The 18113-nt window shown below is 46.8% G+C and overlaps 1 protein-coding gene across 2 annotated transcripts in view; it reads left to right on the top strand.

Moving 5' to 3' along the window:
• Positions 1-18113, top strand: part of NPRL3 (NPR3 like, GATOR1 complex subunit) — a 41405-nt gene that overhangs the window by 20395 nt on the left and 2897 nt on the right. For both annotated transcript variants that reach the window (XM_057372363.1, XM_057372361.1), the window contains 6 exons: positions 1991-2128; positions 2821-2977; positions 4713-4819; positions 6011-6140; positions 13785-13974; positions 15107-15299. In XM_057372363.1, coding sequence (XP_057228346.1) covers positions 1991-2128; positions 2821-2977; positions 4713-4819; positions 6011-6140; positions 13785-13974; positions 15107-15299 — 915 coding nt within the window. The remainder of the gene's footprint in view (positions 1-1990; positions 2129-2820; positions 2978-4712; positions 4820-6010; positions 6141-13784; positions 13975-15106; positions 15300-18113) is intronic.

Genomic DNA, 18113 nt, shown 5'->3' with positions numbered 1-18113 from the left:
AATATCCCTGCAAGTGTTTCCTGCTTTCATATATCTCTGCTGCTTTTAGGTAACCTGTTTTTACAACCCCAAGAGCTTTCAGGTGGTCTCTAAACTCACTTGGCTCATTCCTTTATTGCCGTGTTTCTCCAGGATTTGGCCTGGGAGATGGTGTGGATAACCACAGCTTCAGCCCTTTTCCCTGATGTGTTTTGAGGAAATGCAGTTTTATCTGTCAGTGTTACTGGAGCTGCAGCATTTAAGGAAGAAAAAGGGAGGTGTTTGTGATTTGCATGTTCCTTSGGGGCTGGGAGCCTCTGAGCAGATGAGAGGTGGTGGGGCCAGAGGGACACTGGATTCATCCTCTCAGTTCCYTGTGAAAAGAGGAAAACACCCACAGTGTCTGCTCCACTTGCAGCTTGAAAAATCAATATTTTCCAGAGTTCAGTGCAAGATTTGAGAACAAAACCTTTTGAAAAGCATTGTCTGCARTGAGATGTTCCCTAATGAGTCTGATCATGTACGAGGCAGGAGGGGATTGTGTTTGCTCCCTCCCCACTCTGTTGTGGTTTGGTGAGTAGTTACACCAGCAGCCAAAGCTACCCAATGTTTTTGTTTAAAGCTGAAATTTCAGGTCTCTCCAAACCCGGTGCACAGCCAGATGAACTTGGAAAAAAAAACATTTTAGCTTGTGGCCTGCAATTGAATGCTGGTTATAAATGGTTAAATCACCACATAAAGACTTTTCCAAGATGTRTATTTGCTCCTGGCCTGTTCCTGGCATGTTTTTTAATCTTATTTTGTGTAGGGGGGAAATTCGTGAGAGTTATTGACACAAAAGTCATATTGTGAGTCTCAACACACTTTGAATTTAAAATTTAGGCTGCAATTTCAGAGTGCAAACTTTGGAATTTGATTTTAAACAAAAAAACTTTTGGAAAGAAATTTTAAARTCAAAGGCACTGAGAAATTCAGTTCTCTGGTGTAGACAAGATTAGCTGTTTTTTGAGATTTATCAGCAAGTTTAAATGTGTTCCTGACTCATGACAAGGTGTAGTGGGCCTTGCTGCTTTCTCCCAGCACAGCTGTTCCCAGKCCAGCATTCCCTGCCTGTGGGATGGGACCATTGTGAGGGTTTGCAAGGTGCTGCTGGCTTAGCTCCTCATGGTGCATTCCCCATTTTTGGTAAATAGAGTTCCCTCCCGAGGTGTATTCCACCTCTYGTCTACATTTCCACACTTCTGTAAAAGCACCTGAATGATGTTTGTGTCTCTGATCCCTGGCTTTCCATTTTTTTTTTTTTTCAGTAAAATAAGCTTATTGTTGCTTTCAGGCTGAACACCAGGGTCAGACTTCATTGTCATTCCTGAGACATCCATCATTTCCACTCCAGTCCTGTTGTCTGGAATCAGCTTAAGGGCTTAGCTTAGTCCCTGTGGTTTCCTAGAATGAAGAAACCATTTAACAAGCACGTTTGTGATTTCATGTGACAAGCAGGAACAGGTTAGTAGGAAGCAAACAACCTAAGCAGAACTGAAAGAGGCTGTTATTGTGGAAATGTGCTGTTTGGAACAGCCCTTGCCCTATACAGACATCCTCTTTTCTTTTTCCTTGGAGAGGTGGATGGAAATTGGAGGTGAAAACAGTGTGCTCAGTTCATCTTTGCCCTTTGCAGCTTTGGCCTAGGGAATATGCCCTGCAGTAGATTCCTCAAGAAACGTTTTAAACTTGRGACACTGCTGCAATTTTAGAACAGAGAGAGCAGAAAATTGGTGGTGAAGTATTTTCAGATCTCCCCCAAAATGCCTTAGGGGATGATGCTCTGTAWGTCCAAGTTCAGGAGGCCCTTGCAGTTAGGAATCAGCTGGTCCTCAGCCAGCCTGGGACAAACAGAATCCATTCAGTCTTTTCGTGTCCTGATGTGATTCCTGTGCAGGGGTGACTCTGGACTGCTGTTTTCATTTGTGATACAGGGTAAATGGTGTATGGATTTATTGTCTTCCTTTTTTAGTCTCTGCACCACAGGGGTGGTTCGCTTACACATCAACAACTGGCTRGAAGTGAGTTTCTGCCTGCCTCACAAAATCCACTATGTTGCCACCAACTTCATACCCCCAGAAGCGATTGAGAAGAGCCTGAAATCTATCAGGTAAGAGCCAGCTTTGCCTCTCAGAGTGGGCCCAGTCCTTGCTCCAGTTCCAAGGGTGCTGCTGCAAACGCCTGAGCTGGCACAGGCAGGGGTGTGGTGTGACTGGGCTGTGGAGCTGGGGGCCCTGGGCTGGGACAGGACTCCCTGGAGCTGCTCCTGCCACTGTGGTGCTGCTGGATTCGTGCTGTGGAACCAACAGCCTTGGTGTTCACAGGAGATGGTTGTACTGAGGGGATGCTGCAAGAGAGGCCTGCACTGTTTGCAGTCAGGAATTGTGTGTTCATTTTAATCAGAAGTAATTCTGCTTTTGGAAGAAAGAGAGCCCAGGCCATGAAATACCTTATTTTCCTGTGTTTGTCTACCTGCAAAAGTAACTAACTCTCTTCCTTTCTTCTCCATTCTGTATTTTAGTATTTTAGACTAATTCTCAATTTTGTGCCAGTACAGTGCAGTCTTTTTACCTTGTCACTGGGATATTCAGTTACCATATAACCCTCTGTCCCCTTTTCATAGGGACCATCTTATGCTGTGACATAAAAAATAAGCTTATTTTGAACCCAGTTAGAGCAAAAGGATGATATTAGAAGTTCTTTTTTACCATTAGCTTGACCCTGGGTATCGTGGTGTGGGAATAACAAAGCCTTCAGGACAGGCTGTAGTTTACTGTGCAAATGTATTCTATTTTTCTGCAGGCCTTACCATGCCTTATTACTTTTAAATGATGAGAAGTCATTGCTTAATGAGCTCCCGTTGGACTGCTCTCCTGCCCTGGTGAGAGTAATTAAAACTACCTCTGCTGTGAAGAATTTGCAGCAACTGGCTCAAGATGCTGACTTGGCATTGCTGCAGGTACGGGGAGCTGTCAGCGGCTGCTGAGATCCTTTAAAATCACGAGGTGTTTTCTCCTGTGTGCCCCTGGGGTTCTGCGGTGCAGGAGCACGTCAGCTCCCTCCCTCAGTGTGAGCAGAGAGCCCTGGAGGCTGGGGAGAGGCTGCAGAAACAAAGAACAGGGGTGTGGGGTCAGTGCTGGGCAGCCCTGTCCCATCTTGGAGGGGAGTCCCCATCCTGGGGGTCTCTAATCCCCAGTGCTGCCCAGAGCAAGTCCATTAACACAGGCTGATGAGAAACTTCTCTTCAAATCTTGAGCATCTCCAGGGCTGCCTCCACAGCCTCTCTGGTCCAGCACCTGACCAGCATCAGAGTGAAACCTTTCCTCATATCTAAGAGGAATTTCCCATTGTCCCCTTGTGTGTGTTGCCTCAGGACCTGTGTRACCAGAGCAAATTGTACTCTTGACTGACACCACAGTGGCCTGGCTTGGTCCTGCCACGCTGATGTCTGCATGCAAATGAGGCACCCAAAATGCAAATAGAGATTTACAGCTGCCATGGCTTCCCCTAGACTTGCCAAGGTCTTTGCTGCCAAAGGCTTGTGAATGCCTGTGCAAACCTTCCCATCCATTTTTCTTAGTCCATTAGTGCACAGACTTTGCAGAGTCATGGGAAGAAGATCTAGTTTGGGCTTGGGCAGAAATTTGGAGCCAGTCTCCCCAAGGCAGCGGCTCCTTCCAATTGCCTTTCCAGCAGTGATAACCATCTCTCAAATCTGAGTTGCTGGAGGTGACGTGAGGAGCCCTTGGAAAGGGAAGTTTGTGCCAGTGGAGGGATGAGACCCTGGCACTCACGAGAGTTGTGAGGCCACTGAGAGATCCCTGTGGATATCTGTGATCATTGGGGATGATTATATGGGATGATCCCAGAGAGGGAGGAGCCAGTCCATGCTCCTAAGGGTCAATCCAGATCCAGGGACATGATCTCTGCTCTGTGTGACAGGAGGAATAGCTCATCATCACATGTTCTCCTGTTCACAGGTCTGGGCCTTCTCTTATTGCAAGGGAAAGGTCCTGCTTTGTAATAAAATTCCAGGACTGGTCTGTGGTGTTACTTGGCTATGGGATGAACTCTGGAAATTCCCTAGTGCTTCTGTAGTTTTGTTCTCCACAAAAAAGCRCAGTTAAATGCATCTAATGATACAGGCTGGATTTTATGTCTCATAGACACCATTTATGTGGCTTTTCCAGAGCCATTAGCAACCACTGACTTGTTTAACACATTAAAATACTTTGTGTAGCTCATTACTGAAATACCTCAGTGCAGTAAAAAGGCACTGTTGGTTTCCTTATGTTTGTGTCATAGTARAGGTTGACTCCTTTATTTTTAATGTATTTTATTTTTCATGTATAACATCATGCATTTTGTGCATAAACAAAAATAGTTTTTTGGGGCATGTAAAGAAGCTAAACTTGTATTGCTAGAGTTTGAAGGAATTCCTTTGAGGCAGGAAATACTAAGTTGCTTAGACATGTGAAGAGAATCTCTGGAAATTCATAACCTTGTCAAATGCTTTTTGATCTGCCACATGTTGTATTAAACCATGAATTTATTCTGAAGTCAGGGTGAAAGGATGGAACATTTTTCTTTCATTTCAGCTCAAACAAGCCTTTTTTTTGTTTTGTGTGGAATGCTTGCTGAGAATTTGAATATTGCTTTTGCTCCCCTAATTTTCCCCTGTTTTCTCAATACAGGTTTTCCAGCTTGCTGCACATCTTGTTTACTGGGGCAAAGCAATTATTATTTATCCTCTTTGTGAAAACAATGTCTACATGCTTTCTCCAAACGCCAGTGTCTGCCTGTAAGTAGAAGGAAGATGTGTCTGTGGCAGCAGCCACTGTGAGGAGTGTGGATGCACTTTCCTTCCCTCACTGGATACAGAGTRGGATCTTCCTTCATGAATTTGTTAAGACTGTGCAAAACACAAACCATTACATGAGCCTGGACTTGCACAGCCAGTGTGGGCAGGGAGGAGCAGCAGAGCAGATCAATATTCCTCTGTGGTGGTGAGGGCCCTGGAAGCAATATTTACCCTGTGGATGTGCTGTCAGTATTTTTTTAGTGCTTTTGCTCACAGAATGTCCAATATGGGAAAGTTTAGAAACCAAAATACTTTATGATTAAGTTAAATGAGTGGTTTATAGGGCTCTCTGTGTAGCTGGCACACCTGACATGAATCAAAAGTAGCAAAAGTTGTCATCACTCTCGTGTTGTTTCCTGTGCTGGCATTCCACACTGTGTGCCTTGTCACACACAGAAGGCAACACAGCCATTTGGAGAGCAGGCAGAGCCACTGCAAGGAAGGTGTGGAGGCAGTGGTGGGTATTTTTGCTCTGCTGAAGATTGGCAACCCTTCCTCTGTTGGATTTTGAGATGTTTTTAGACCCTGTGTTGGAACTCAATTATAGGAAAATAGTTTTAAATCAAAACTGCAGTGATGGAAGTATAAAAATAGGGCTGGAAGRGTCCTTGAGGTCACTCAGCAGCAGCTGTGCCTGTGTCATATATGGCAGTGCTGTTCTTGAAGACCTTGGGAGATGGGAAACCTAAGACAGATGGTTTCCCTAATATTTAACTTGACTGTCCTTTACTTCTGCTCAGTCATATTGTTTATCCTGTCAGCATGGGGAGGGGCACAGCCACATCTGCAGCTGCAGTTTGCACATCCAGAGGTTGTGTGTGGATCCTGCCCAGCCCTGTCCCTTTATCAGAGGCTGCACAGGTCTGGACCTTTTATTGCTTTCATTTTTCTCCTCTGGATTCCCTCCACACCTTGAATAAAGTCCTGGAGCTGAATGTAAGGCTGACATGAAAGTGCAGGAGCTTCTGGCAGGTTTCTGCAGGACACAGCATGCCAGCGAGTATCCTTAGGGGTTCTCTAGATCACAGGGAATTTACATTTGGGAATTGGCACTTCTGCAGCGCTTAAATGGCTGAAAGTTACCCTGACCAGCATACAGTGCTGATCTGTGCCTTTGCCTCTCTCCTGCAGTTACTCTCCCCTGGCAGATGCCTTCTCCTGTCAGTTCCGGGGTCACAACCTGCCCTCCATGCTGGCCAAGTTCTCCCTCCCGGTGTCGCTCTCCGAGTTCAAGAACCCGCTGGCACCGCCCGTCCAGGAGGTGAGCTGGGCACTGTCCAACAGCTCCTTGTTCTGCTCACAAGGGATGGTGCTGCTCCTGGAACCTGCTGTTGCACACTGACAAGTTCCCAGTTACTGTATTTCCAACCTTATGATTTGTTGTTTCATATCCTTGTGCCAAAAAGCTGTGGGGAYGTTCAAGGTGAGAGGATGCTCTGTGCTGGCAAAGCACAGTCCTGAAAGAAATAYTAGAATGTTTCTGTTCATGCAGTGATGTAGTAGGGAAAACTGAAACTCCATTTGGTCTGTTACAAACTGTCATAAATTGGTAGGGCGGAATCAAGTTTGTGGAATCCTCACAATCACATTTGATTTTATTYTATTCCATCTGCTCCAAGTTCACAATCTGTTTTTAAAAGCAATCTGTCTGTTCACTTGGTTTTGCTGTAAAACTGGAATTGTTTAAAGGCTGTTGGAGGAAGTAGACTCAGCATGGGCTCAGCAGAAGCCTGTGTGTCACTGCATTAGCTTTTTAATGTTCAGGTCTGAGCTAATAAAATATGGATTTGRGATTTGTGAGCTGTTTTGCTCACGCATCGATCATGGCTTGTGGCATTTCTGGGAACTGGTGGAACACACGAAGGAGCTCAATAAAGTGAGGTCTCCTGGCTGACRCTGTTCTGCTCCCAGATGGAGGAGCTTGGACCTCAGTGTGGCGAGGGAAGCGTAGGCAGAGTTCTTTGGCTGCTTCCTCGTGGTTGTTTCTGGCCCTCAGACTTGGGTGCCTTGGTGGCTCCATGGATTCAGCCCCTACTCAGACACAGAGAAGATTAACATCACCTGGGCACTTGAGCACAGCTGTGAGGGAAAAATGGGTTGTAATTACAGGCTGGCAGAGATGATGAGCAGAGATAAGTAATGAGGTAGGTCTAATCCCAGTYGTATGTACTGGCCAAGTGCTGCCTTGGGAGGCAGGGGAAGAGCAGGACTCCACTGTAGTTACAGACAAATAAGTGTCCTGAAAATTGAAGCTGAAATCATCGCATTAATTTTATTGTAGCCGCAGTAGCTTCAGGAGACATTCTCAGTAATCCTTTTAAAATTAATTACTTGCCTTAATACTGCTCCTTCAATAGTTCTGTTGTTCTCAGACGTCCTACTTTTGTTTAAAATACACAAATAAAAGTCTGCCTTTTACTGTTGCAGTTATGCCTTGCAATAAGGCTGAAGTAAATGCTTGCCAGAGCTGATGGGGTGCTAAAGTGTTTTTTGGAATGTGTACCTTCCCTCTGCTGCTCACCTGTGTGTGGTGGGTCCTGAGGGTCAGCAGCACAGCTTGCTTTCATCCTCCTTTCAGCCTTATTGGAAGGATGAAGGATGATTCTGTGAAAAGCTGTGGCTTTTTGATAAAGTGAAGTGTGACAGTTCTGGGGGGAGTTTAGATTGGAGACAGTTTTTATGTATTTTCATATCAGTACATTTCCTTCTACTTTGATTTACCTATGTAGGACTACTTGTATTATTTTTTGTTAAGAACTAGTCTTTTAAAAGAGATAACTCCAATCCCTGCCCTGAAGTGGTCAGGCTCCAATTGTAATTACCAGAGATCTAATCAATACAGCAATTAATCTAATGAAATGTGGGTGGGTTTTTGTTCTTCTGTGCTGTGMTAAAAGATGTACTCTGAACTGTAAATATTGTCAAGATGTATTTGCTTTGCCTTTGAAAAAAATTAGCAAAGCTGGGATTTCTCTCTGTAGTTTTGTTCTCTGTGTGCACAGGAGGTGATGAGGCTTTTCAGCTTTAAAGATTTGCAGGGATTGTCTGTTYTCTTGTACTTTTCATCAGGCTGAGGGCACTATCTGTTCTCCTGAAGGTCACTGTGCTGGAGGGTCAGTACTGTGGGAGGGGGTGTATCTCTGCAGAAGCTGCTGTGGCCTCATGGCATCCATCCCATTTGATGCYTCTCTTAAGCATGGGATTGGCTCCCTGCCTTGGGCATGTGCTTCTGCATGGGTAGAGAATRCAGAAAGCATTAATAAAGCCCACGATAGGAAATAGGAGAGCTCTCACAGCCCTTCCTGTGTTTATACAAAGGTAGTGCTTGATTTGAAAGGGGACAAAGTTATTTTTGTTCAATTACTGTTACATGAGCGGAATTCCCCCATTCCTTTGGGTAGATGTAAAAAATGTGATACTCCTTTTTATACTCGGGGTGCTGTGGTATTTTTTGGCTGGTAGGAGATATGAGCAACCTGAGCAAGGACAAGGCTGCCTTGGGAGTGCATGGCTGTGTTCTGTTTTTGGTATCTGCCTGTCGAGTAGGTAGGAGGTGTCCAGTGAGTGATGTGTGCCAGGCCTGCCAGTGCTCTCAGCTGTGCCCTGTGCCAGAGACTGAAACTCCTGATTGTGTCACCTTCATCTCTTTTCTTGCCTGTGATGAGGAGCAGTGTATTGCAGTGGAACTCTGGTCAGTGTTTATCCATCAGTTGACAAGATTTGGGTATTCATGCATTGCTCCCTGCTAGTTTCACTTTGTTCCCCCTGGCTTTCCTGGGACAGCAGAKTTGCAGCAGGGTGAGGATGAGCCCATGCCCTCAGTTCTGCCAATCTWAGGAGATCTGAGTGCTGCTGAGCTGAGGCCCTGCTGTTCCTTCCCACTCCAGGTGTGTGCACACACAGGGGCCTTCTCCCCATTCCTCTTCCCTTTCCCAGAGCTCTGGCTCCTGTCCAGCCCCACTCCATTCAATTGTTTTGGCTGCACAGGTTTCCTGCCAGGTTAACAGGTGGAATTCACTCAGGGAGATCTGTGAGCTGGAGTTCAGAGTGAGGGAGGGGAGGGAAGCAGGAGCTGTTTTCCCCATTGCACAGTGAGTTGTCTCTTAGCTCCACTGTGCCATGTAGTGTCACCATGCAGCAGTGCCTGGGACTGTGCTGGATCTCACCAGGGTGCAGCCATGGGAAGGGGAGATCCTGTGAGCTCATACAAAASGGAACTCATCTTGCCTTTCAGTGTTTTTACTGGAAAAGCAGCAGTTTGCATCTCCTCTACCCTGATCCCAAAGAAGCTGTCATTGCTCTGCTGCCCATGGCTGTTGGTTCATGTCCCTGTGCTCTTCTCCACGAGTGGCACAGCCTTACTGTGAGTGCAGAGCACAGCAGGGTGGAGTTCTGGGGATCTGTGGGGTGCACACCCCTTCCAAACCCCCTGGGAAAGCTCTGGAGCATTTGGTGACTCCAGGCCAGGTCAGCACATGTTCATTGTCAGGATCTGTACCAGGCACTRCTGCTGGTGCAGTGGAAGGCTTTGACCTCCTCTTCAGGGCAAGGATTTCTTTGTTCAGCATCAAATTTCTWTACCCAGCTACTCTGCACTAAGTTGCTTTGCAAACCAAAAGTTAGGGATGATGTTTGTGGCTTCCCCTCCTCTGCACTGTGACCTCAGCTCGTTCATCTGCTTCAGAAGCTGTAATATCTCTCTGCCTTGAACAAACATGGASTAGTAGGAGGGATCTTCCCACCTGTAAGGAGCGTTCCCAAGTGAATCAGACATCCCGTTTACTCCCTACATCCCCTTTATCATAATGCACATTGTCATTACTATTCTTGTAGTTCTCTAACTCTCCCTTGATGGCATGTGGATAACTGCAGGAAAAAAAAAAAAAAAAGAAAACCAGATGGGGAAGTACAACAAGCTGCTGCTGAACAAAATCTGTTTAAGTTTTCACTTTCACAGACAAGTCAGTCTGGCCATCCTGCCGGGAGTCAGGCGCAGGGAGGTGAGGCCTCTGCCTTGTGCCTGTGGAAAACGTGCAGGGCTTGTGGAAAATGAGGCAGGAAAATGTGTCAGGGGATAGAGTGGGAGGGAAGCTGCCTGCACACCCTGAATGGGCAGCTGTGTCTTCAGAGACACATAGTGTGYTCTGCTGGAAGGCATTAGGAGCCACGGGAGCTTTTGTTGGCAGAGGTGGGGAAGTGGGATTAAGATGCGTTTATGTTCAGTTGGACTGGGTATAAAATTGGGTTTAGCAGAGGAAGTTAAAAGAATATGTCATGCTAGGCCTGAAYGGAGGGAATGGTTAAGCTGAGAATTCAGAGCTGTTACCTAATGATTAAACTGGCGGTATTGGACAGAAAATGTTTTATCCTACATCAGCAGGAGTTTTCAGTCTGTTTCCTGTAAAGTGGGGAGAAGTTTTAATAGCTGATCCATTTTCCATGAAACAGCATGGTTTGAATGCTGAAGAAAGGTAATGTATCTCAGCAAACATCCCTGCACCCCAGTGACTTTGAAGGTGTCATTGTCCTGAGCCAAGGCAGCCCTCAGTTGTCAAGTCAGACCTTGAAAAGGGCATGTGTCAAATAACTGGATAATCCAGGCTGRAGAAAGGGGGTTTGTGTGCTTGAGCAGGCAGAACAAGCTGTGTTTTAACCAAGCTTCTCCTCATGTACTGAGAAACAAGCTAGGACTGAGTGCTTCTAGGCTGCTGTTTTCCCTTCCCGTTCCTGAACCTGCTCCTGGTTATCCTTAATGTTTTTGCCCTGGGAATGAAAGCAGCCTTAAAGAATCCTTGCAGGAAATTTGACACATTTCTCAGGAGTTTTACAAATGCTCCCAGAGAATAAGGAATGGTGCATCTTGTCCCTGCAAGGTCAGGGCTGAGTTTTACTCTGGCTATCCCCAGTTGCCCAGCTGGGCTAGCACGCAATGCTGTGTTTCTGGAAGGCAATGCAGCATCCCTGGTTGTGTCAGTGAGCACAAAGCAGGGCATTGTACCAGTGCCTGGCACGACAACACCCTGTCCCTGCTCTGGGAATGGCCCTGGGCTGATCCTTGCCAGCAGGAACAGGCCAGATGTGGATGCTGCAGCAGACAGGACCCCCTCAGAGCAGGCTGGAAAGAGGCAGCACGGGCAGACAGGAAGCATGAAAGGAACATGGATGAAATTTAGATTGAATTGGTAGTTAAATTAAGCAACAGAAAATGTTTTGCTTTATATTTCCATCACGATCCTGGTGTTTCAGCCAAGAAAGGCTGGCTCTGGATTCCTGCTGTGCCAGAGGATGGCTGAAGGAGTACAGGCAGTCCTGGGACTGAAGAATATCCTTGCCTGGGAAGCTGCTCCCAGCCCTTTTGGCTTCAGCAAGGAGCCTAGCTCTAATGAAGTGCCCTGAGAGCAGGCACAGAGATAACCCTGCACCTCTGGGGGAGGAGCAGCATTTCCAGCCAGCAGCACAGATGGTGCAGGGAAGCCTCTGCTCCTCAGGCCCTGTGTGAGCTCCTTTGGAGCTTGGGAGGAGCAGATGGAGAATGGATGGAAATTCAGTGCTYGTGTCCAGGACAGGCAGCAGAACRTGTTAGCAAARCTTCTGCTAGAGCTGGTCTGTGRARACWCTTGTGCCTTTGGTAAGAAATGGATCTACACCTGGAGGAAGGGGGAATGAGGCACACTCGCAGTGGTGGCACAAAGCTCATGATTCAGTGTAGGATGCTGCAGCACTTGGGCTTTTCCTAGGACTGCATTTTAAGAAGCAGCAAATTCCTGCTGAAGTTGTGCTTAGTACAGGAAAATGTCAGGGATCACCAGCCTCTGTGGTCTAGGCATGGTTGTTCAGGCTCACTTCAGGATGGGAGAYGAGATTCTCATCTTGGTCACAGATCTCCAGCTGTCCCGCCCAGAGATGGCACAGAGGTGTTTGGCAGGGGTGGGTTGCTCAGTGTTGTGGCTGTGGAGCTGTGACAGTGCTGCTGCCTGGCTTCTTGTTCCACTGGGCCAGAGCTGCTGGCTCAGGGTGGCTCTAGAGAGSCACAAGGGTGTGGAGGTGAAGGTGCACATGCAGGATTAGAGAGTGTTGGATGAGACTCTCCGTGCACATGGAGTTGTAGCAAAAGAAATTTGCTCTATTTTTGGAATTCATGGAACCACCAGAGTGACCACGGGAGGTTGGTCTGGGACAGGCCCTACCCACAGCTTCTGCAGGCCTGGGGGAGCCTGTCTTCCTGTCTCCTTGGATTTTACCAGGGTTGTTTCGTGCTCTGAAACATGCAGACTTCTTTCATTTGCCAATCAGACATCRCTGCGTGCCAACAGGTTGGAAATTGAAGTAAAATAAATGAGCCATCTTTCCATTCAGGCCTGCATCTGGAAGGAAGGATTTCAGCAATGTAATCACTGGGCTAAACCTCACTCTTCCAGGCTGACTTCAGATGTAAGCTCGGTATCTTTGGTGTCTTTTGCCAACTTTCCTCTTCAGTAGATTCTCTGCTAAACATGTAAAATGAATTATGGCTTTTCCAGAAAATAGATGTTTGAAGGTGCTCCCAGATAATATGTTTTAAGATTAAAACCCACTGAGCCCCCAGAAGTGGTAATCCCTGAAAAGACAGGGTGTGGGTCTGTCTGCAAGCAGAAGAGGTTTCTTTTTGATTTGATAGCCGAGGAGGAACTGAGAATTACAAGATTTATGGAAAAAGGAAAATTATGTGGGCTGATGAACTTGGGTTTGGGGCTTTTCTGGAGATTTGGCCTGTTCCYCTGATGATTAATGCAGCAGAGCGAGCTTCCTTCTGAGTCTGAGCTCATGCTGCATGTGTTTGTCTCACCAAAACAGTGCYGGTTGCTATGAAATCCCCAAACAGCCTTGTCAGTGATTGTGTTCTCAGAGCCCTTTGCTATGAGAGTTGCCTGCAGTGATATGAAAAGGCTTTTTATGCAGAAATCAAGACACAATGATGCCTTTTGAAGGCTCCTCCCAGACTCCTGAAAACAGACCATGCCAAGAGCCTACAAAGGCCTGCCCCTCACTCTGCCCATGGTGCAGGTCTCCAGCAGGTGTTGTGCATGTTTAATGCAAGAGTTATCTCTCTGCTTTTGAGTCTCTTGCCTGCCTGACATGCCAGGTGAGTTTTTAAGCTCTTTGCATTGAGAGAAGACTCCTTGGCAGCTCAGGCCCTTGCCAGGGCTTCTGCTGCTGCTGGTGCTGTTTCTGTGTCACCCAGCTCTGTCCAGTTCTGATCTCCAGAGCCTCTCCCCTGACTGATCATCAGTTTCCTATCTGACAACAAATTGGCTCCTATTCCTGGCCACCTCTTCTGGTTGCTTCAGCTCTGCCCCATYACCCTGCCCTCTCCCTGGCTCTCTAGATGAGCCTGCACTTCAGTCTGACCATYTGGGATTAACCCTTCAGTGACTTATTTTAGTGGCCCTTGCATAGAAACAAACCAGCAAACAGGTCTGGAGCGGTGGCAGGGGCAGGGCAGGTTCCTTTGGCTGGTCAATGTTGTATAAAGATGTGGCTCATGAAAGGCTCCACTGCAGCCTAAGCACCCACYGAGGCTCTGGGTGTGATGAAAGTTTATGCCTGGTCTCCTTTTTATGACTGGAAAGACGATGAACTCTTGTGTGGGGTGAGAAGCATTTCTCCCTGTGACTCCTTACTCACAAAGTGTAACCTTTGTGTGTTGTTTTCCTCCTGTATCTCATTTTTCCACACCTTTACCCCCTCATTTCTCCCCTTGCAGACCCAACTGTATGTCATTTCCCAGGAGTTTAACCCCTGGTTTCTCACCCTGCAGACCCAACTGTATGTTATTTCCCAGGAGTTTAACCCCTCCTTTCTCCCCATGCAGACCCAGCTGTATGTTATTTCCCAGGTGTTTAACCTCTGGTTTCTCCCCCTGCAGACCCAGCTCATCCAGATGGTGATTTGGATGCTCCAGCACCGGCTCCTGATCCAGCTCCACACCTACGTGTGCCTGATGGTGCCCCCGAAYGAGGAGGAGTTCCGAGCCCAGGATGAAGACATGCCCTTCACTGCCCGGGTTGGGGGACGAAGTTTGAGCACCCCCAACGCTCTCAGCTTTGGCTCTCCAAGTATGAACACACTTTTCTCTGCTCTTCAGACTCCACCTCACTTCTAGAGCTTCCCTTAGTGCTGCCAAGGGCCATCAGGTCTTGGTAATGAGACAACTCCTCTTGCTGGAGTTACTTGCTGATTAGGTCCAGTCTTTCCTAAATTTAGATTTGGACATTGGTGAAAGTCCTAGGGATTATTAGCCTTCTTTTTAGAAAGAAGTAAAGCTTTGTCATTTGCCAAGTTCTCATTTGGTCACGTAAAAGATTTTTATGAGAGGTACTTCTTTGTTTTTTAAAGGAATTTCYTCCTCCCTTGCTGCACACAGAAGTATCCCCTGTGTTCCTCTGGCTGCACTGCTGTTACTGACCAAAGTTTGGTTTTCAGGACAGAAAGAAATTCTCACATTTTCTTTCAAGCAGCACTGGTTTCAGAGGGCTGTAGAACTGTTAGAGGCGACACAGTACTGGCTTTGTTCTTACAAACGATTGATTTCTGTTTATGTCTCCTGATTTCTTTAATCTCCCCAGTGTCATTCTTCAGGGTGATTCCAGGAAAGCATTCTTTCAAGAKGATGAGTCAGATACAATGCTGAAATCACCAAACTTCCCTGCMTGTGCTGTTCTGAGCAGCGTTCTCAGAACACTGCTGGGCTTGGATGTGGGGAGGGATTCTCTGTACAACTCTGAGCTTTACAGGACTTGAATTGGGACAGAAATCTTGGAACGTGWGTCAGATGAGTCTGTGATCTGCTTATTCTGGCTCACTCACAAGAGGATATTGCTTCTTGGCCTCTCTGCCTGCTCCCACCTTCTGTGCYGTTAGGCTTTTCATGTTACCACTTCATGGTATTCCAGCACAGCTGGCTGGGAATTCTCTTTTCAAATGTTTTTTTATGGTCTGTTTATGGTCTCCAGAAGTACAGTTTTCCACACAAATTGATGACTTTGTTGAAGCATTTGAATTTCCCATTGAGAAAATGGCTGTGTTGTTATATGACTAATTGCAGATTCATGGAGCACTTGGAGAGCCACTTTCTCTGCTCTCCAGAGTAAAGGGATTAGTTGGAAAGCCTGAATTGATAAACTTTGCATCTTTATGCTGAGGAATATAAAGATTCCGTGTGTGTGTGTCTCTCTCTTGCCCTGATAGCCAGCAGTGATGACATGACTCTGACAAGCCCTAGCATGGATAATTCCAGTGCTGAGCTGATACCTGGTGGGGACTCACCCCTAAATAAGAGGATGACAGAGAATCTCCTGGCCAGCCTGTTGGAACACGAGCGGGAAGCCATCCTGAATGTCCCTGCTGCCCAGAATCCAGAAGATCTCCGCATGTTTGCAAGGTGAGCAGTGCAGGATGCAATCATTGTTTYTTATCCTTTCTGCTTTATGGAAGGATTGGTGTGGAGCCTGAGCAAATCCAGTTAGCCTGGGGATTTGGAGGAGAAATTCTTTTGGGTTTGTTCTTCTATTTCTATTTTATTTGTAATAAAAACTGATACATGTGGCACAAGAACCCTTGGTAACAGAGAGTTCTAGGGGTGTGAAGGAGCATCAGGGAGGTTGGACTTCATTGTTTGCCTGCCAGTTCTCCTGTGCCCACACATGGCAGACACAAAACTGCACAGCCTAAAAAASCTTTCACAGCAGGTGAGGCAGAGACCAGTGATGCTGATGCTGCCATTTTGTGTCTGTTGGTATTTCCAAGCCAGCTATCCTTAATTTTATGGTTTGTAAACTCTATGGAAACATGAGTCACAGAGCCAGCCTGAATACTTGTACAGCCCAGCCTGTGAGTGTCCCAAGGTCTRTTTGCAGTGGTGAGAGCTCACTGCTTAGGCTGGTTAAGCTAAATGCTTTAGGATTTGTGATTGGTAGCACTCACATTTTGTTGTTACAAATTTCCACATTACAAAACCAGGCACAATGTAGGGCTGCACGGGGTGAAGGCAGAGTGACTTCCTAACCAGCCATCTGGGAAGAAGGGAGGGAGGGAAATACTTCCTAAGGATTTCAAAACACAGTGGCACCACTGGAATGCAATYTCCACTGGTTTTCATACTTGTGGAGCAGGAAACCACCTGAGGCAAGGACTGCAGCTGTTCCATACTCTGGATTCAGCTGGGAATCCCCTGAAAAYCTGGTTCTTGCCCTAGAATGGATGCAGTCAGGTAGCCCAGGGAAGCTGTAATRGCAGGAAAATACTTGCCTTGTCTGTGGCAGAGTGCAGCTCAGGGACTTGGACAGAGCTCTCAGAGCTTGCGGGCAGTTACTGCTCTCTGAATTACTCGTCTCCTTCATCTTCTGCATCTCTTCAGAGAATATGCTCTGACTGAGAGGCAGCATTGGCCACTTGAGAGCCCTGAAGGGTTTTTTTTTTCTTTATTACCAACTAAGTCATTAYAAAACCAGTGAGGAAGGAAAGTAAAAGCAAAATAATATTTAATATGTTCAGACAGGATTTGTGGGGGATTCTTTGGACYAGTTCAGTGGCAATGAAGATTCTTAGTTATCCTAGTGAGAAGAAAGGATGTCATGATTGCTCCCCTCTCACTTCCTCAGCTGGGTAAAACAGCCATTTGGAAGCTTTGGAACTGCAGATGAAAATTCTGATTTCTTTGTGAAACCAGCTGAGTGATGTTTATTTTGCAGTTTGCTCCTGCCYCAGGTTCTGTTGCAGATCCCCAGGCCTTGCCAGGTCTGAATTTCCAGTCTACTACAGATCAAATTGACAAGTAAAGGATCCTCTATGGCAACAGTGAGGAGTAAACAGATTAAACAATAAATAGACAATAAGCAGATRGGTCCTGTGGGCAGATGCTGCAGTGCACCTATAGGAATGTCCCTCTTGCAAGACCCTCTTGATTACTGCTGATTTTATGAGACACCAAAACTTGTAGGTTGTGGGTGCATTTTCTCTCTTTTTGTGCCATAACCATCAGAGATGAGAGTCAATCTGTTGCTCTCAAAGAAAGGGAAACAGCCATGGAGAATGTGCCTGAAAGAGCTGATCTCCCTCGTCACCCCATGCAGCTCCTGCTCCAGCCCTTCCTTCCTTCCTTGGTTGTGAGGAGCAGCAGCCTCGGTGGGGCTGTGCCCTGGCAAACAGCTCTGCTCTCACAGCTGCCTCCAGAGCAAAGTGCTATAAATGCACAACTGGTGCCCTAAATATCCTGTGGTATTTACCCTTCCCAGGGTGCTGTGTGCACACAGAGGGATGGGCTATTTCCAGCACAGCAATAAAGCTCAGCCTGGCACATTTTCCTGTGCTGGTGCCTCTGAGTGCCCATCCCTCATCACACAGAAGCACAGAGAGCTGGGGCCTGGCCAGGGCAGTGCACARTGAGGGCAGAAATCTGAAGGGGAAGTAGGGAATTACTAAAGTTTGGCTCCAGCATTGGCTGCATCAATTGATGGAACATTGAAYAGGAATTGAAATCCCAGTTCTTTCCTAAGGTGGTGCGGCTGGAGGAGGGTTGGCATGGCCTTCCAGGAATATGTTTGAGAATGGGGCAAGTTCTTTTTGAGCTCARTCCTCAATAATGTACATAAGCCTTCCTCACTGCACATGAAGAAGTGCTTTTGAAGCTTGAGAAAGTGTGAGGCTTCACTCATGGCTGCTCTCCCAAGCTGTGGGTGTGGAGTTGCTCTCGGGGTTTGTCTTGTTCTGAGATTGGGAGATTGAGATCCTTCAGTTCTGTGGGGAATACCCTTTGGCAGCTCAGTTTGGCCCTGGTTTCAAGCAGGGCTGTGGCAGGGACATCTCCTTGGACAGAAACAGACTAGCAATTCAAATAGAATGAATTTGAGAGAATTATTTTCTTTTTAATGTGTAGGAACGTTACAGTGCTGTTAGAGGGGCAGCTCTTGTAACCTGAGGAGGGGGAAACAGTGATGAGCAATGGAAAGCAATAATCTTCCATCACTGCATTTGGATGTGCACATCTGGCAGCAGACACATCTGTGCAGCTTCAGAGGGACTCCAGCACAGCGTCACTGCCCCAAGAGGTGCCACCTCGTGCTGATTGTGTCCCATAAATGTTCATTGCCCAAAAGGTGAAGGCAGTGCCCACCTTCACCAAGCTGTGAGCCCCCAGGACAGCTGTCTAGATTCTTGGGACTTTTGGGAAAACATCCTCCCTGGGAGGGTGCTGCAG

The sequence above is a fragment of the Malurus melanocephalus genome, unplaced genomic scaffold (assembly GCF_030028575.1).
Source record: "Malurus melanocephalus ecotype Western Australia unplaced genomic scaffold, MMel_1.1 scaffold_170, whole genome shotgun sequence".
In the NCBI taxonomy this organism is placed as follows: Eukaryota; Metazoa; Chordata; class Aves; order Passeriformes; family Maluridae; genus Malurus; species Malurus melanocephalus.
The sequence above is the reverse complement of the archived record's forward strand: the minus strand, read 5'-3'. Positions and strand labels throughout refer to the sequence as shown.